The 20,436-nt window shown below is 37.3% G+C and overlaps 1 protein-coding gene across 1 annotated transcript; it reads right to left on the reverse strand.

Moving 5' to 3' along the window:
• Positions 1–585: 585 nt before the first annotated feature.
• On the reverse strand, positions 586–3,421 carry lsm3 (LSM3 homolog, U6 small nuclear RNA and mRNA degradation associated). Its single transcript, XM_005810643.3, has 4 exons — positions 3,361–3,421; positions 2,067–2,177; positions 1,890–1,985; positions 586–1,219 (listed from the first exon to the last, which is right to left on the reverse strand). Exons 1-4 carry the CDS (start codon positions 3,379–3,381, stop codon positions 1,139–1,141), a joined length of 309 nt encoding a protein of 102 aa, XP_005810700.1. The 5' UTR covers positions 3,382–3,421; the 3' UTR covers positions 586–1,138.
• Between the last annotated feature and the right edge of the window lie 17,015 nt (positions 3,422–20,436).

The following is a 20,436-nucleotide window of genomic DNA, read 5'->3' on the forward strand; positions in this document are numbered from 1 at the left end:
TTGAATTTGATCTATGCTGTTTGCCAAACCCTTTTATTGGTTGGACAATATATCCTTGCAGTTCATTATTCTGTCATTTTACTTTTGCTTTTAGACATTTTTATCCTAATATAGTTAGAACTCTACAACCTTCTGTAAGCATAAACTGTGTAAAGACTATATAAAATAACTCAAATATATTCTTCAAAATGTTTTCCAGGGTGGCTGGATCAATAACTGACTTCAGTAAGAAAGAACAATAAACCAATCGGGTAAATGATGCTCCTAAATACCTCAAGAAGTTTGTCAGAAATATTTCTCTTGCAACAGGATCTCAGTTTTATCTGTGTGTCAAGTTAAATCTCAAGAGATTATACAGACTATCCCCAGAAAACCACCGGGTGGTTTATAGGAGGTATACTGCCACCTTGTGGTTAAAAGGCAACAGCACAACAATTTCCCAAGTTCACAGGTAAAAATGTAAAAGTTCACTTTCATCTGAGGAAAAAAAATTGCAAGAAACTTAACTCTTTCTTATGTTTCCAGCTCATCTGCTACTGTTATCATAATTTGCATTGTTAGTACCAGCAATTAAAATAACATTAATTGTTTTTCATGTTTTTAATTGTTCAACTGAAAAATGTTTACAAATGGATATGATTTAAACACAAAAATACAAATCGGGATAAACAATTATTAAATGAAACCTTTCAAACTTAATATTTGTGACATAATGGACTACTGAGACACATCTACATAATAACTGGGATATTAATGAATCACAATTTTAATAAAAAAAAACGTATGCCTGCCAATACTTCAAAAATACAACCTGGAATCACAATGAGACATTTTGTGACACAAGTACAGAATGTAAAACTAACAATTACATCAAATCTGAAAATATTTATATCCTGAGCAAAGTCAAATGAAGTACCCACCGACGAGTTCAACAACAGCTACACAAAATAAAACTAAAAAATGCTGTCATTCTTATCTTGCTCCAATTCTTCACTCAAAAACGTGTCTGCAGGCAACTTAGAGTGGGAGAAGTTTTACTCGTGAAATTAGAAGTATAATCAAGGCAGAAACAAAGAAAGTGGGCAACACTTTACAGCAGACATGGACAACAAACCGGCCGTCCATCAAGCGTCTGGTTTCAGCCCACCCTGAGGGGCGGAGCTACGAGAACCACGCCGTCGCCTCTGACAAACAGCATGGGGATGTTTCTCTTTGTAGACTGAAAAACAGATTGAAAAACAGTCATATGAAACTGTAACCTTTCATTTTTAACTCAAGTCTGCAAACGTAGTTATGAAACATATTTAACCTGGAACCACGTTTAACACATTTCTCCAAACATACTCTCCTTTTTAGTACCTACACTAAGAGATTAAACTTTCTAAACTGTTATGCAATCTTATCCAAAACATAACGGATCTCTGCAGATGGCAACTGGATCCCATTACGTTTTAAACTCAAAAAGCGCAAAAATCTGACCGTCAGGCGTCAGTTAAGATAGTTAAAGGACTAAGGAAGTCAAGTAGAGCTGTGGAATATATTGTGTTGTAGTACAAAAAAAGAAAATTACAATAGGTTGCAGGTATAAAAATATGAAATCACACCGTAAATTGTAAGTACCACACATTCAAAGTCTGCCAGTGATGCATATAGACTAAGTGGCCTTGATTGACCAAATGTATATTTTTAGTAGCTGTGATGCTAAACTTACAGAAAATATTGTTGTCAAAGTGATGATGGGAAAGAAAGCAGCACCAAAACACAAAAAGCAGTTTAAAACAGACTGACTTTCTAACACTGTAGATGATAGAGAGGTGAACTAAAGAAGATTGCATAAATCTGAACAGAAGTGTAGAAAAAACACAACAAAAGGAAAACGGGTCCTTTACCTTGTAGAGTTCCTCATACGTCTCCTCATCGATCTCCACGGTCGTCACCGTCTCCTCCACATCCCCCAGGATCATGTTCAGGTGCTGATCATACGCCTGGGACAACATGAAACACGCGAGTGAGGTCAAAGATCTAAACTGAGAGGTGGATCACCTGATCCAGTGAGTGTAACTTACATGCAGACGGCCCCGGAGCTCCCGGTCGTTCCTCATCTTGACATAGATCCGCTCATCCAGACTGAGCCTGATCAGGTCAAGCGGCTCCTCGACTGTGTTGGTAGTTGGTTGCTGCAGAACAGAGGGGCAGTTATTTCTGTTTTCAAACAGAACCTCTATTATTCTGCCACAGCCACTCAGAAACCAGTAAGTAACAGACTTACAGGACTTCAGAGATCAAGTCTGTTCACTAGGGATTTATTATTGTTTTGGTTCTAGTGGACTTTAACAGACAGGAGAGCTGCGTCTTGAGGGCGATACTGTCTGTTGATTGGATGCCCAAGCTACCATTTCATATGCAATGCAACAAATCTGTTAATTTGAGGCTTACATGTATATGAGTTGTATATTGTATATTCTTATTTTGTCCTTTAAGTGAAACAAAATCAGTGTGTTTTTCAACTGAGTAAAATAAAGTTTAAATAATCACAAGCTTTAATAATAACCATAACGGTGCAGCCGTCCAGAACAATGCAGTGTTGCACAATTGCCTCTCACTGATGAGCCTGATTGATTTATTAGCTGAATGTGCACAAACAAAACTGATGGTCATGTTATAAAAAGTAGCAATTTATTTGCCGTCTGACCTACAATCTCACCTGATGATGGTCAGTAACAAGAATTAAGAATTATTTATGACCTAGTAAAAATATACAGAAATACTCGGAAACTCGCGACGAAAAGTAATTAGAAGCTTTTTGTTCTTAAAACGCAGCAATAAAGGTTTTCAAAATATGTGCAGTGAAAGTTACATTACCTGGCATTCATCACCCAGTTGCGAAGGGAAAACGAAAGGACGAGCTCGCGAAATGAATGACTTCAATCAATCAATCAATCAATCACATTTTATTTGTATAGCACATTTCAGCAGCGAGGCATTTCAAAGTGCTTTACATCATAAAACACAGAAACACAATGCAACATAGAACCAACAATCAAAACACGACATGAATCAAATCAACAATCAAAACACGACTACTTTATTTTGTACTTTATTTTGTAAACGGGTGACAAAAAAAGATCAAAACACGTTTTTATGATATTCACGACAGCATTCTATGCTGCAAGTCAGGCTAATTCGGCTAACTGGTTTCACAGGCCCGAACAGGCTCGTAATGGTGTTTAAACACCAAAAGCTCAAACTAAGCGTAGAAACTCAAACAGAAGTCTGATTATATCGCTAACATTTTACACAAAGTCAATACACCAATGACTTAATAATAATTTCGTCTTAATTCAACACAGCAGCACAAACCTGCTCGACTTCGTCCGCCATGTTTCTTTGAAATTACGTCGAGCGGAGAGACGGATACGGAAGTTGCCAGGTCCGTAAAAAAACACTATTTCAGGCAAAAGCAAAGAACACCTGCTCCGTTCGAAGAAAATGGCTTTTATTTCTCCCTTTCTTAATATGGACAGATTATACGGTGCTCCAAAAATCGATAAAAAATAACCTTAAATTTATTCTTCTCTTACTAAAAAATATATTACATAGATTTCTTTGTTTGCAATTAAAATGTAACCCATATTTTATTTGTGAAGCCCTTTACAATTATTAATATTTACATCTTTGCTGTAGTTTTGCTTGATTAGTCGTTTACTTCCAGGTCCCGAAGTATTCACTCTACAAGCTCGATATTACGTGTGGGGTTCTTAAGAACGGCTAAAAGAGCAAACTTGGCAACCCGTTTCAGGAGCATGAAGCGCGTCCTCTGTTCCTTCTTTCCAGGCCTTTCCATAATCCCCATCGCATCCCTGAGGTAAGAAAATCAACCGCCAAATCTGTTCGTTTTTACTGTACAAATCCTTTTTGTTCCGTTACTCCGATCTGTTCTCCGAGTTTAACGTTTGTAAAACATCATGACCCATTTAATAATGAATAATATAGTGTATCAATGTATATTATATTCATCTACAATGGAGTTCATTGTCAAATAAACCAGTTTAATGTATTCAATTTCGTAAATAAGACGTTGTTGCCTTTTTCTGAGCTTGATGCCATTTCATTCTTTTGTATATTGTTTCTTCATGACTGTTTCTCTGCTACTCTGTGTGTGTACAGCAGTGCTTGTGACAATGTGTCCCTCCTCTGTCCAACAGACAGCCCAGTGCTCCATACTGGGTTTGTCAGCAAACTGAGGAGGCAGATCAGAGCAGTGGCATTACCCATTCCATCCTTAGCTGCCAGGTTGCTCTGTGGTGGAAGAGATCCCTGCAACAAACATGTCAAACATGCATCCCAAGCCTCTGTCAACTAACACTTTATGGGTTTTGTGAGCTCGTTGAAGAAACCTGTGTGTGTGAAATCAGGCCATGCAACCTTCTCTTTGCTTGTATCTGGATCCTGTACTTACAGCATTCTGGTTTGCACATTAACTTGTTATCAGTGACTGGTTGCTTAGTGATAACCAACCTGCATGCTGTCTTGTGTTTGCTCAACAGGAACGTAACCAGCCACAGGGTGGTGCTGGAACAAAGACCAACCATGACATTCCCCTCTGGTTTTGGTTAGAGCTCATATTGGCACAAAAATAAACATTTCTGGAAGACAAACAACAATCTGCTCTCCTGAGCTTGTGCATGTTCTGTGTTTTATTGTATGAAGAAGATTCAAAGCAGACAGTTAGGAATTGGGAACAATTTTAACAGGTTTTATCACTATCTATAGTTTGTGTTTGATTTTGTCATCTTTCTAGGTTTTGATTATGACTTGTTGTAATTTTCAGTACTTTTAATACATTAGTCTCTTCCAGAGTTTGGTTTTGTTACCTTTCATCACACAATTTTTAAAATAGTTTTTGTACAAAAGTTTCTTGACTCTAATCTTACTACAAATTAGTATCATTTCTAGGTTTTAAATGTCATGATGATTGTCTTTGTTCTTTTGGAAGTCCAACAATTATGAGCAGTTTTTATATTAATATCCATGGAAATATTAAGTTTTATATGATTTCATCAGGGGAGTTGATAATTCTGACCATACTGTTAAGATTTGTTATGTTTTTTTATGAATGTTTTTTGTTAAAAATAAATGTATTTTTGTAAGTTGAACAGAATCCTCACCTTTACAGGTAACAACACTTTGGTTTGGCATTCATGGCTCCACCTTGATAAGCAATGGACAATTAAATGAACAAAATGAATTATGCAAAAATCAGTTAAAATGCAGCATTAGAATAAATTATAAATTATTTGATTTCATTCTGAATTAGATGTTTGACAAGTAATGATTTAACATAAAAACAAATATATCAATATTCACAAAAGGGATATCTTTTTAAAGATGATCATTATTAATAGAATAACCAAATAAAGTCTTTATAGATAAGTACATAAAATTACTTTATAAAATAAATCAAAACCTTATTCTGTCGTCTGTCAGCATTTTTTATGGTAATCTTTTAAATCTAATGAGGCAGTTGTAGTTTACCTTATGGCCACAGGAGGACGCTGGCAGATCTAGTGTGGTTAATCTTTCCCTGTCTGACCGGTTTGACTAGGAAGCCAATTTGAGAAAAAAAACCTAGAAAAAGTCATCAAAGTATTTATGGCGTTGTCCTTTAACAGATCTGTGTGTTTTGCATCAATGTCGTCAATGAAAACATGCATCTGCTTGGAAACTTAATTTGATTCAAAACCAACAAAATGAGCAAAATAAGGATTGTTTTCATTTTTGTGTTTCCAGCACTTTTATTTGCTAACATACGTTTGGCATTACATAAATGGCCCTATTTTAAATAAGTCATAACTAGATCCCTGTATAAAATATGGGTCATTCTCTCCAGCCGAGCATCAGACGCCACAACACAAAGGAAATTATGAAGAGGTGCTTGATGATGAGGTCCAGCATTCAGCTTAGATATTAGTTTGATGAATTTTTCTTTTTTACTGTCAGTGTTTGCTAATTATCATCTGTCAACGTTAAAGTTAGAAAACCAAAGTCTGACTGCAGCTTCATTATTTCCAAAGCATGAACACTTACATGCACACAGTGGAGTCACACCACGTCATCAGCGGTTCTCATCTGCATTGTTTTAGGAAATTACTCTCAGTGACGCATTTCACACTTACCACCTTCTCCATTTGATTGAGACGGATGCAGAAGAAGAAACCTGCTGCTTAGAGACTCACGGCTTTCTGAAGCGACTCATACATGAACTGCAGTTCTAAAACCGACTCCTTTCCCTACTTGAAATCTAGCTTATTTGAATATTCTGTTTTTCCTTTATGACATTTTTTTGGGAATTAATATGCAAATTTTAACAAGGTGCCCTGCTTTGAGAATGATTGATGGGAAGCCATTAGACATGACATTTTTTTAAGGACATCAGGTCGCATGCACCTGCACTCAGCAACTTCCCATTCTACTTGCTCCAGGGTAGATAAAACGGACTGGAGTAGGTCATCTGAACAGAGTGGATGTGACGTGTGCTGCCAAATAAGATGAAAAGGGAAAGGAGAAAGACTTCTGCAAGGCTCAGCCCGTCTCTGTGATTTTGGGACAAAACATTTCCTGTTGGCGTATTATATGTGGGCTTTTTAGCTTTTAAAGAAAGGAATAATTGTTCATGTTGATGAAAAAGCAGCTAGTCAGAGCTTTCAGCTAAAGAATGACACATCACCAAAACCAATGCATTAATATTTTGTGTCATTTCCAAAGAAGTACACTTAGTCCTTTTTTCAGTTTCTTCGTTGTCATGTGTGTGTCTGATACTTTTATCCATAAAAACAACTCCTGCTCTTAATGGACCGCATTCTGATCTGATTTCCTTTGGCGCAACGTTCTAACTTTATCTAGGTCATACTGGTGAAATTACATCACCGTGGAACCGAAGCACTCTTCTCTATATTTTAATATGCAGATGGCAGTAAATATTTTAGAGTAAAATAAAAATACGACTTTTGCAGAGTTGTGCAGACTGTCAGATCATTTAATGACCAGATTATGAAGAAAACCTACATCTCCTAACGCCTCATGTCATTTTGGATTACGCTAAAAAATATACTAATAGAAATTTGCCAAGGTAGCTCAAAAATAAAGAAAATATCTTATAATTTTAGACATTTTTTAACATCGAAGTTACAACATTGTGCTCTATGTCAGATGGAGGGGTACAGCTTTATTCTTCCTCCTTCACAGGATTGAAAACGATTTCAATCCAGACGAATTTCATAACAACATGTTGCATTGTGGCTTCCAACTACAGCATCCTGTTGGAGGTTCTGCCTTGCCGAAAATACTCTGCAACAATCTGCCTGAGTGATGTAAGCTGAACGTTTGCCTGTAGAGTAATGTCATTGTTTTACTTCAGTCTGTCCGTCTTCACAGCTGCAGTCAGTCTGCTCTCCTGCGTCATTCCTGGATTTAGGCCTCAAACTAACTGAGGCCAGGCCAAATATGGGACACATGAATTATGGTGGCATACAAAATATTTTCTACAATGTTTTAGAGCAAAAGTGTATGTATAGTTGAAATGTTTACATACAGCAACTAAAATGACACATGCACCTTCTTTAACCACTGCCTGAAGCCCGAATTAATGAGATCAAATCTTTCTTATTTTAGGTCTGAATTACCAAAATTATTTCTATTTTCTAAATGCCACAACAATGAGAGAAAGAATATGCCAGAGATTTATTTATTAATGTCTTCAAAATCAGAGGTGTACATCCAGAATGATTGCTGTCTCGTAAAACAATGTGGGAAATCCCAGATGATGATGTCACGGCTTTGGAAACGTCTGATTGGTTCACTGACAATCTGAGGAACACCTGTGGATGTATTTTACGGCACGGAGCGGAGGTAACCATTACCGCAGACATGAGAGGAGCACATTTTCCAGAGATCTAACTGGTGATTAACACACAAAATGAAAGAATGGAAGTGGCAGAATAACAGGTGACATGAACATTTCTGTCAAATGACCATGCAGATGTGCGAACTGACGCCTCCATTCGACACGACGAGGAAGTCAAAAGGAATCAGCCAAAGTGTCAGGAAGAGAATTATGAAATTTGTAAACAGTTTCCAGATGCTTGAAGGTGCCGCATCTGAAAATCTTTTTAAACAGTTCTGCATAATTATAGACCTGATAAAACCATCCAACCATCACACCGCTCAGGAAGGAGAGTGTTTCTGTGTCCCAGAGATGAACCGGTTCTGGTCCAAAATGTCCAAATCAAAAGCCAAAGACCTGGTGAAGATGTTGGCTGAAGCTGGTAGGAGTCAGTTATTATCCACAGTAATGAAGCAACGACTCTAAGGAAACATAAAACAGTTAGAATGCAGTTTGCAAATAGACTTTATAAGGACCAGCTATAAGGAACGTGGAAGAATGCTACCAAATACTGAGGAAATGTATGTAAATGTCTGATTTTGAAGACATAATTAAATAATTTTCTCACATATTATTTCTCTCAGTATTGTGACATTTAGCCAATAGAAATTATTTTTCTAACTGACCTAAAACAAGAGAAGTCAGTCAGTCTGATTAAACATCAGGCAATGAGTGAAGAAAATTAAACGTGTCTTTTTGTTTGGTGTATCTAAACTTTTGTTTTCAGCTGTATTTCTAAGTGGCCACTTGTCTCCACAGCTTCGCCCTCATTAACATGGAGTTCTTAGAATCCCTTCAAAACAAAGTTTGATTAATCCCATTAAAAACCAGGATTTATTCAGATTTCTCCCAACAGGAAGACTTAGCAAGTCAGAGCAGCATCTTTTGTCTGTATGTGAAAAATCAGATGAGGAAGAGCATATAGAGAATCCATAGATTGATGTTTTTTCCAGTTTTGCAAAAATAATAGTAAAAAAACTAGGTTTCTTGACAACCTTTTATTCCACATAAGCATCTAAAAATAAAGAGAAAATATTAAGGGCAGAAAAAAAGGGGTTGAGAGGAGGCATAACGATGAGTTTGAGTGATGAAAGTGTGTACCTGTCAGGTCCGAACCTCAGAATAGCTCTGCAGTCATTAAAGGGTTTTGGCGCTCCACATTACAGCAGTGACTGGCAGCCTGATTTATACAAATTTAATTATGGATGAAGCCAAAGTCACAGGATCAGGCTTCAAGTCGGATGAATTTACACGTGCTCATACCAATATGTATGAGCTGGTATAAAGACTGAAACACAAAGTCATGCATACACACACACACACACTCACGTACACACACACCTTCAGCAGGCTTTGTCAGAGCAGTTTGTCTCCTCAGTAGCTATTTCTACAGAAGCTATTTAAAACATCGGCCGAGGAGAAGCTGGGGACGATGGGGAACACAGAGGACACACTTGATTCATTATTCCTCATTATTCATTCCAAACTGGGAAAAAGCAATAAATAACGATGCCCTTTGATTCAGAGCATCTTCTCAGCCGCACCGGCTAATGCAGAAGCAGTTTGTGGAGAGGGATCCGGGGCGCTTCCCCTCCGTTTCTATTTCCTGTTAACTGCAGCTGTATTAGTAATCACTTCTATATCAGGCTCCATCTGCTATTGTTTGTTTTGTTTTAAAGGATTTACTTTATCATCATATTTAGACAGAGTGATAAATCTGACTGCTCACATCCTTACACATCTTCTCAGCCAAACAGCAGAAGAGTTATTGTGGAGTTTTTTTATTATCATAGTCATCCATACACAGAGTTTTTATTCTGTTTGTCTTTATCCTTTTTGTTTTTACTATCTAGTTATTTTTAAGTAACGTTGATTAATGTAAATATCATCACATTCATATTTGCTGTTACATTAATTTCATGCAGAACAAAATACTCTGATACTCAGTTTTTGCCTTTTACTATTCTTTTTTAGCATTTTCAGGGATCGATATTGATCAAACATCTTGATCAATATTCATGCAGTTTATTAACAAACTGCATGAAAACCTGAGAAGTTGAAAATGCGAAAGGATTTTAATGTGTCAAATTATTTGCACCTTCACCTAGATACATCCTGCAAGGGAAATAATTTGCACTGAAGGAGTAAAGATGACATAGAGAAGAGTGATGCACCTTGCACTTGGCCACACTGTGTATGATATTTTAATATTTCTTCATAGACAGTAGCTCTTTGGGTTTGGGGAAAAAACTGGCGACTTTGATTAAAGATATGCCGGTTTTTAATATTTTCCACTAAAAGAAGGAAAACTGTTTCCAGATTGAAAGTCATATATTTTACTTTATTACGTTTTGGTTCTACCTAACGTTCATTTGCTATTAAATCCAGGCAAAACCCCCAAACCAAGCCTCAGCTTTGAAGATGAACTCTTTTTTCATTTCCATTGCAAACATTTCAGCATGATAAACAAATCCCTACAATAAGGAAACATTGTTGTCGTGAAGTTTCTTTGTTGAAGCTTCCTGTATCTGATTGCGTTATGTGACAAAAACCTATAAGCTTTCCAGATGCAATTCTATGCCAGCTATTTCAGAGAATGTGAGTTTGCAGAGGTTGGAATGATGGCTATCTGTCATGTGGCTGCGCTGGTGCCTTTCCCTCTGCTTCTGGCTAAGAAAAAAAGGGAAATCAAAGAAAGGCTAAAAAGAGCAGATCAAAATGGAGACTGCAAGAAAATGGGAAAAATGGCTGATGTATTAGAAAAAATGTCTCAGAATGAATATAAATGGGAAAGGAGATTGTATGAGCAGAGTAACAGTAAGTCATTTATTGCCCCTTGTTAATTTCATTCACACGTTTATCAGTAAAATGTTTTATGCACAGGAAGCAACAAAAACACAATTTTCAATAAAGTTCTGGTTTGATAACCATATTAACCTCTTTCACCCTTAAAACTAATAAAAAGCATTGCTGAACGTAAATCCTGTAGATTTTAATTCCTTTCTCTTACTTCTACAATCAGCACTCGATTCTGTTCTTTGTTTTTGTCTCACCTTGTTGCACCTGGATTCTGGATTCAATGATGTTGGAGCTTTTCTTGGTTGCAGTTAGAAATTTGTGCCACTAGATGTCACCGAACTCTCAACACCGACCCTTCATCCTCTTGTTGTGCCCTTACGCCACAACAGCTTAAACAACTACAGTACCAGATGAAACCAATGAGCGCCAAGTCAAACATCCACTAATTTAATTTGGATAAGAATCAGTCTTAAATTTATTTTATTTTCAGTTTACACGAAGGAGGCCTTTTAATTTCCACTATCTGTTACAGATATCTATCTGTTTTACACTATCTGGAAAAAACGGAGGGAATTGGGGAATTTTTAGATTCCACTACAAAAAACTCTGAATATCACAGAAGTTTTAAAAGAAGTCGGTAAGAAGTTTTACAGCAGAGGTTTTACCACCGTCCCAATGTAGTGAGAAAGTGGTAGGTGAGTCTTTAACCTTGTGCAGGTTGCGTATGTTTCTAAAGCTCACAGGAACCCGTCAGGAATCGTCCCAGTGTGGCCCCTGACGGCAGAGGAAGAGAGTTTGGTAGGAAAAACCAAGTTTACTCCCCGCAGCTTTTAAACAGTCAGACACTGAAAACTCCTCTTGTTCACACCAATTCTGGGATCATAACTTTTCTCTTTTATTAAGGTTGTCAGAAACTCGGATACATGCAGCTTCTAAATTTCAGTCATTTCAGTCTCTATGTGCAAAATGTCACATAGACAAGCAACGATTTTATGGCGGCGTCAGACGTTGAAGTTCAGTCCAATACAAACTCATTCATGGCCCTTAAACATTTTCTCATATTTAATACAATAGGAAACTGTATGATATTGGGTTTCTATGTGATAGGTCAACACAACTTGAATAATTCATACAATTTTGTGCAATTAAATGGTTTAAAAAAAAAGAAATGTCTGAAAAGTATTAATTGGTGCTCAAACAACAAAACACCATAGGAATCATCAAACCCTCTTCAGTTTTATACCTCAGATTTAGTTCAGCTAACGGTGAGCTGGAGGTTGGTGCTTTTCAATAACTTGTCACTTTTTGCTGTAATGAGAGAGAAATGCTGTTGTGGCTTCAGAGCCAATTGACACTAAGTGCTGCTGTAGAAGATAAGAATCAAATCTGTATTTTTAAATGTGTGTAAAGTGGTATTAGCAGAGGATGTCATCATCTGCACCATCACATTATTAGCCCCATCACCTAATGGCTTTGGATGCAGCTGCACTGCTGCTCTTCCAGTAAGGAGCATTCATTTGATAAGTGCAACGGAAGGAGAGAAATGCCAAGAAGTAATAAATGCTGCCAGTTAATTTTCGTAATATGTCTTCATTAGTTTCTGTTATGTGAAACGCAAACAGATTTTCTTTATAACCAGACACAAAAACGGGCAAAAGAAATGTGCTAGCAGAAACAGAAAGAAAAGTAATTTTTCAGGAAATAGATGCACAAAAAAAGTTTTTCTGTACAAAATAAAACGACAACAAAGATCCATCCAACCATTTTCTATCTCTTCCTAATCCCCTTTCAGGTTGTGCAGGGAGCATGGAGCCTTCCCCAGCGGTCAGTGTGTGATTGTCAGAACCAACACACACACACACACACACACACACACACACACCTTGGGTAAACGACACATTTTGGTTCTCAGAGGCAGTGTAAAGTGAAATTAGAATTTTTCCGTTAAGTTTCTGGATTATTAGCTTTTACTTATTGCACAAAAATAACAATTTATACCCACTAAAAGGTGCACATTAAATACATAATTAATACAGAAAAAATATGCACCAAACCTCAGTTTTGTTCTTTCTTTTTGATGTTTTCACATCTTCCTGTGAATTCATGGCCAAGAACCCATTATTGACTTTCTGTGACTCACAATTGACCTTCGTCATGAGTGTGTGTGTGTGTGTGTGTGTGTGCCAGATTTCCTTGTAAATGTAAAATCTTTATACATCATCATTAATTATTTTGCGTTTAACAATGAGAAGGACTGAAATGGAAATGGAAAAGAAAGGAGGCAAAATAAAACATGGCAAAATGTGTAATTCGTTGCAGTTTTATTACAACCTGGACGTTTTATTGAGGTGTTGCAGATTTATTTGCTCCATCATGGATGTTCACTTGTGTGCAAGCTGTGCAGAAAATCTGCAATGTGGAGTGTAAAGAGAAGAGAAAAGCAAAGATTATCCAGGGAGGGAAAAACATGAACTATGTATTAATTTTCCAATGGCTGCTAAAAGGAAAATGTTGAAAGGAGAAAATGAATTGGAGGAGAATGAGATAGGGAGTTTAACTGTTAGGTTAAATGTACTTTGTCAAACTCAGTTTTTTTCAAAAGAGGAAAAGTCAGTTAAGTTTAGAAAATATGCAAAAATACATTCAGTCAATTTATTGAATCCACTAGATTTAAGAAGAATGAAGGGCATGAAGCACTGGCATCATTTCTAATATGTTTCATAAACATTTAAATCTTTGTAAACTCAGGAGTCATTAAGACAAAATCATTGTAATTTTTGTGACACTTTTGTGATCCATGTTTTTAAATGTGTCTCTTAAATTCTCAGTTATTGTCTTTTCAGTCACATGAAGGTTTAGAATAGTAAGAAAATAAACCACCATAATCAGGAATTAAGGACAAGCTGGTGAGTTATAGACGTTTACACTGACACTTTAAAGCAGAGAGGGGTGTGTGTGTGGGTGTGTGTGTGGGGGGGGGGGTGAGTGTGTGTGACAGAAGACTGAAGATGACTGATCCTATTATGCTTCTCTGTTCATACCTATACATCAGTGAACGTGCTGCACTTATGCATAAAAACATATGAACTTTGCGTAGACAAGTTCTCTCTGAGTGACACACACACACACACACCCACACACACACATGTCCCCGCGTGACTCAGCGGTGTCATATTCACAGTTGAAAGGGAACAGAGCGAGGAATGCAGAACTGTCAGGTTTATTTCTGTCTGCGGCTGGCTCTCTCCTGCAGAACGGAGCTTCATGCTCTGATCTGTCGCTGCCCCACTTCGCTGTTCCCTCAGCTGGTAAAAATAACAATGATTAACCTCTAAATGCTGCAACATTCACAACTTAGCAAGCATGCCTCTGCACAAACAGGCCAAACTAAATAAACACCAACTGCTTTTACTTTTTGGCTGTTTTGTCACCTGAGAGGTGATGATGCATGTTGTTACAGGAGCTGGGTGACTAAAAGCAGAGCAGAACAAATTCTCTATTTCAGACGTAATAAAAACATTGTTTCCATTGACTTTTGAGAATCACCACAAAGGAAAACTCAGTGTTCAAACGTTTGATGATTATAATTTCTAATGGTCGAAATAAAACAGCTCCAGAAGTGACTCCTTAGTTACCTCTAAGTGTCTATGTTTATTAAGCTACTTTTCTTATTTTATAATATTCAAGCTGTTTTCATATTCAGTGCTTCATGTGATAAAAGTTTGGTGTTAACTGGCGGTTAATCTTAAGACTGGTCAGGTGTTTTAGTGCAGCAGTTCTGAGAGTTTCTTTCCAGGATCATAAAAAAAAACAAACAAAAAACTTTCTGCAGGTAAAAACCAGGTGAGAATTAAAAGCTTTGCTACCAAATCTGCTGCTGCAGCTTCTTCTACACAAAGCCTCAAAAAGTAGCTTCTGTGATTAGCAGAGGAAAGTGACTCACGAGGATCTTATCCAGCATTTTCCCCATTTACACAATTTACCTGCATAGTTTATTAATATACTGTCAAATACACAACAGATATTATTTCAGAAAACTTACCGGATAAAAAGATTTACTCACACACAAAATGACTGAATCTGGTCTTCAGATTCCAATAACATATTTCATCTTGAACTCATTTAGTGAATTTAAATTCAGCGTCTCTCTAGGGAAGCCCAGCCAATTGCAACGATTTATTGACTTTGAAGTAATCACTCATCCTGAACAAGCATAGGGTGACTGTGGAGAAAAAAGAAAAAACTAAAAACTTAAACAGTAAACAGTGACAGTCTTCTGTAGAACTTGGCTCTCTGTCACATGACAAAAACTCAGAAGCCCACCCAGGAGGACTTTCTAATGTGTTACTGAAAAAGTTACATGTCTAACTTTAAAATAGAGCCACTTTAAAATCAGGGCTATGTGTGTTTATCACATTTAATCAAAAAAGATCAAGATTTAGCTGTAAGCTGCAGTGAAACAAAACTTTTTACACTTTGTTGGCCTCTTTGTTTCAAATGAGGTCAGAGCAGGTCGGACGTCAGTCATAATTTCATTTAGGTGAGGGGATGAGTGTTATCATTTTAGAGGATCTGTATCGAAGTCTGACATCTTCCACAATACTGATACAAAAATATTTAAATGCATCTTTTTTTTTTGCTGGGAAGGAAGTAAATAAATACTAAATGCTAAAATATTTCTATGTTCAGAAATGACTAACATTACAATCAGAACTGTGACAAACAGGCTGAACCTTGAATCTTGCCTCCATGCCTGGTCATCAAGCTCACACAACTGCTAGTTTTAGTATTTGTTCATATCTCTGTGAAGGGAACTGTAACTCCTGATTCTGTCTGTGATTTTCATCTCACTGAGGAACAGTCAGTCAGTCAGATGTCTGTTCCTCATCTCACAGCGTCCTGCACTTCTGCAAAACATTTGCAGTCTGGACATTTCTCTATTTTGGATAGAGAAACATTCAGTTTAAAATTGAGCAACTACTGAGGTGTTTATCATAAACCTGGCATTGATTTTATCAACTTAAATGTTGCATCAACCTGGGACTCTGTGAGATCAGGACATTTCTCCTTTTACTGTTAACCTGCCAGGCTTTGCAGATCAAAATATCTCTGCATGGCTCATTTACAGTATGTCATGGAATAGGCTCATGTTAGCTAATGTGCATTTTTATTTTCATCTTAATACAGATAAAGACTGTTTTCTCTTTCAATGGTAAACCTTTTAGACCAGAAAACTTTCTTCAGCAGGAGAAAATGAACCTTGTCCTCAGATACATTCAAAGACACAGAAGATGTGTAAAAAATGAAGAACCTAAGTGCTGAAGTGCAGAGCGAGCTGCATCTGAGGACATGAATAAACAAAAATTCATAATTAAATAAAGCTGCAGCTAAATACACGAGATTTCTAAAACACGTCCCAAAGTACAGACATTTGTTCAGAATGCATTGCAACATGTTTGGCCAAAACCAAAAGGAGCCGTTTGGCTAGACTTATTCTTAAATAGGAATTTGTGATGCATTTGAAACTATTACAATAGATATTCACGAGCAAATACACTGAAAAAATAATTTCAGATTAATGAATCAATTTATTGAGCACTAAAGTTCTGAAATGAAACATACAGGATAAATACTCACACCTGAGAACAATTTGAAGAGACGTTTCAACCTATCAGTCGTATTTTTTGACTGTAGGAGGAAACTGGAGTACCTGGAGAAAACCCACACATGCACCTGGAGAACATGAAACACCCCTGAGCTGAGCCACTGAGCATTTATCATTTAGAATGAACCAGTTTTCTTGCTGTGGCACAGGAGCGTCGTCTTCACTGGACTGAAATAAAACGGCACTCTGAATGTTTGTTGGGGCTGCGAACCGGACTATGGGAGAAGAGTGAGGGACGGTTGCTCTTTTAAGCGGAGACGGATCAGAACACATTGTTCACACCACGGCTGTGCAGTGATGTCATCTTTATCACTGACTGCCAGAAAACATTCGTCTCACCACGCTCACACTGACTCCAATCTGTCTTCTTGCTGCGAAACTTGGACAGGATGTCCATGTTTGTTTGTGTGAGTGTTATGTATGTACAGTGTACTTCCTATAAATCCCACTTTATCCCCTTTCCTACTGGGATTTGGATATGAAGGAGTGGGCAACATCTTTGGAAAGCTGGGTAAAGATTTCTGAAAAGCCATTTTAGAGTTGAGGCTGGTAGCACAAAATGTGTGTAAGTGTGTCAGCAGCGTTGCTGTCGCAGTGTGTGTCTCACTCTGCCAGGCCTGGCTCTCAGCTCAGCCAGAAGAACCAACCAGTAATGAGTTCTCATTCCTGGCTGGCCTTCCTGCAGCGATGGCGTCAGCAGATACTGAAAAAGACATCCTCCAATTAGACACTTATTAACCAAGAGATGAACGAGCAGCATGAAAACACTCTGATCCGAGTGTCAGTTGCACAAAATGTAAATATTGTTCAAGCTGCTAATTCCTTCCTCCTTTATCCAGTTTGGGGATAAATTAAGTTGATGGAGTGTTATATAAGTGCAGAAACAATGCATTTGTTGTAATTTATTTTATTTCCCTCAGATTCAGAAACATTGTTCAAGAAAAGAAGCAACAACAATGCATATTTTGCATATTGCTCAACAACAATAATCCCCCAATAAAACTGTCTGAAAATGCAAAGTTATTCAGCTCTGGAAAAAAATAAGAAACCACTAAAAATGATCAGCTTCTCTGATTTTATTTTTTATATTTATATGTTTGAGTAAACTGAACATTGTTCTTTTATTCTATGAACTACTGACATGTCTCTGAAACGCCAAGCAAAAACTTGGTATTTATTTGCAGAAAATGATAAATGATCAAAATTACAAAAAAGATGCAGTGCATTCAGGCCTCAAATAAATTTAGAAACAACAATACTAATATTTTAACTCAGGAAGAGTTCAGAAATCCATGTTTGGTGGAATAACCAGGAGGTTTTCAACGGCGTTCAATGCAGTGGACTCTTCATTTTTTCCAGAGCTGTATAAATTTAGCAATTTATTCTAGTTGATTTCTTATTTGCACCAGTCAGACATTTGTAGATCTATGTATTTATACTCATACTTTCTGTGCCCCATTACCCAAGCAATGACATTTTGTTGAAAAATTTACTGTCATGTCTTTGTGCAATGACAATAAAGAAAGCCTACGTCTATATTTTTATGAAAATGTTTCACTTTGAACTGGAAAATTTGACTTATATTTCAAATGAGATTCATAAATGTACATTTAATCAAATTAACTTGAATGTTAATTTCAACATAATATGTTGTGCATAATCTCTGAAAATTTACACAAATTGTTTTGCACAATAGTAGTGCTGCGCAAAATGCTCAGTTATTTAGTCACAATCTCACACCTCACTTTTTATATTGCAGTTTTCAGTTTACTTTGGGCCATATTTACTGTTTTAACTGAACACTGATTTTAAATATTGTTTTAGTAAATAATCTCTTAGGAATCTCTTCAATATTTCAGCACATACTGAAGATAAGTAGAGCAACTGAACACGGTGTCCTGTATAATAAACAGCAGGACAATTTGAACACAACGTTGGTCAGTTTAGTCTTAAGGCAACATTGGGCGACCTTTAGCCTTTTAGCTCCTAGCTGTAGCAGGTATGCCGGGCCAATTGATGGCGCTGTTACACTGCCACAGAATGGCAGATAAAAAACCTGCGAACTCCACCAGATGGCACCATGTTGGTTATTTGTGAGAGTGAGACAATAGAAGAAGAAATGAAGCTAGCATGCCTGTGTTCTAAACAAAGGCCTGGCAAAAAACATAGAAAGAAATGTCTCATTTGTCTTCCTCTTCTCAATTATTTTATGTTGCTCACGGAGAAATTTTACTGTATCAAAAACAGAAAGTAAAATTTCTAGTGTCAGAATGACAAATGAATATGAATATTAGGAAGTATGAATTGATTTGAAAGGTAATATTAAGTTGAAAGCTCTGGACTGGATCACAAAGGAGACAAAATGAAGTTTCTTCACATTCTGTACAGAAATTTGACAAAACTATGCAGGATTATTTTATATTCTGTTGCTGTTTCATTATATATTTTTGGGATGTGATATATAGCTGTAATAAACATCATTTAATGTACTGTCATGTGGTCATAAAATATATTCAGTCACAAGTTAATTTAAAGAAAATGTTACTTTCTGCAGGGAGAAGTTGAGAGATTAAGTGTGTGAGTCCAGCTCATACATTCAGGCTTTGCTGTTAGCTTCAAATATATCTTTCTCTGAAAACTCCATTTGAGTAATGATCCTTTAAAAGTACAATTTGCCTCTGCCATAATTTTTATGGAGTGTTTTCCCTTTCAGTAAACCAGCAGCTTATCATTATCAGTGTGTCCACACAGAGGCCTGGCAGTGTGAGATTAGCAGAACCACAGGTCATGAAAAACAATTGCAGTTTATTTTTCTCTTCTTGTTTTTTGTTCATACAGTTTGGACAACAATATCCAGCTTTTCTTGATATGATCTTTAATATGTAAAGCAGTGGGACAGGAAGAATAAATGTGGGTTATTCAAAATGGCCTCACTGTGGTTGTTGAACTCTGACATGAAAGTTTGTTTTGATAGAGGAAAAAATTAAAATTGACTGGAACTCCTAAACCTTCTGTAAGACGTCTGTGTGAGATAAGTAACCATTTCACTGGAGACCTGCTTATGTTCCACCTGACCCGCTGCTTTTTACACCGAGATACACCAGACTAAGAGAAAATTGTCTAAACTAAGTTAAAAGAAGGCAAAGATGTGTAAAAACTAATGTTATTTGTAGAAATATATTCAAGGAAAATCTAAAATACAACAGGCTATGTGTGTAACTTATGTTTACACTAATTCTTTAAATCTTATTTTATGCTGTTTTGACTTGGCTTTGACTCTGGTTTTGTTTAAGCAACAAATACTGTGCAAACCTTATTTTGCAGTCATATTTAGTTATCTTTTTACAGTGAATGTATTAGAGCAAGTTAAAATTAAGCTAGCAAAATTAACGTCTAGCAACTCTGGCCTCTCTGTTTCTTCCCTTGCTAACAAACTTTATCAAAATAACGTAAAGGTTTCTCATCAAAGTGATTTGGATTAATTATTATTCAGTCAGACACAATCCGCATACATAAAAATCTTCTTCTTTGATTAATTCAAGCAGAAATACTCAAATCATTCGACTGTGTTCTCACACCTTTCTCATTGCTTCCTAATGCCAGCCATATCTATTCCTGTTGAAGCCTGCAGCAGCACCACCACCATCAGCAGCAGCTGCAGCAGCACCAGCAGCAGCAGCAGGAGCAGCAGCACCACCATCATCATCAGCAGCAGCAGCAGCACCAGCATCAGCAGCAGCAGCAGCAGCACCAGCAGCAGCAGCAGGAGCAGCAGGAGCAGCAGCAGCAGGAGCAGCAGCAGCAGCAGCAGCAGCAGCAGCAGGAGCAGCAGGAGCAGCAGCAGCAGGAGCAGCAGCAGCAGGAGCAGCAGGAGCAGCAGCAGCAGGAGCAGCAGGAGCAGCAGCAGCAGCAGCAGGAGCAGCAGCAGCAGGAGCAGCAGCAGCAACAGCATGCACGTGAAGCAGCAGCTGGTGTGAGGCTGGAAACCCAATGCCAGCATACAGTACACACACACACACACACACACACA

This window comes from Xiphophorus maculatus, chromosome 20 (assembly GCF_002775205.1).
Source record: "Xiphophorus maculatus strain JP 163 A chromosome 20, X_maculatus-5.0-male, whole genome shotgun sequence".
In the NCBI taxonomy this organism is placed as follows: Eukaryota; Metazoa; Chordata; class Actinopteri; order Cyprinodontiformes; family Poeciliidae; genus Xiphophorus; species Xiphophorus maculatus.

Bases quoted from the DNA above. Each gene is read 5' to 3' on its own strand.
- lsm3 (XM_005810643.3), bottom strand. From the start codon at position 3,381: ATGGCGGACGAAGTCGAGCAG. The intron at 2,178-3,360 runs GTTTGTGCTGCT...TCTGTTCTGCAG, and splicing joins TGGCGGACGAAGTCGAGCAG to CAACCAACTACCAACACAGT. The intron at 1,986-2,066 runs GTAAGTTACACT...ATGTTGTCCCAG, and splicing joins AGCTCCGGGGCCGTCTGCAT to GCGTATGATCAGCACCTGAA.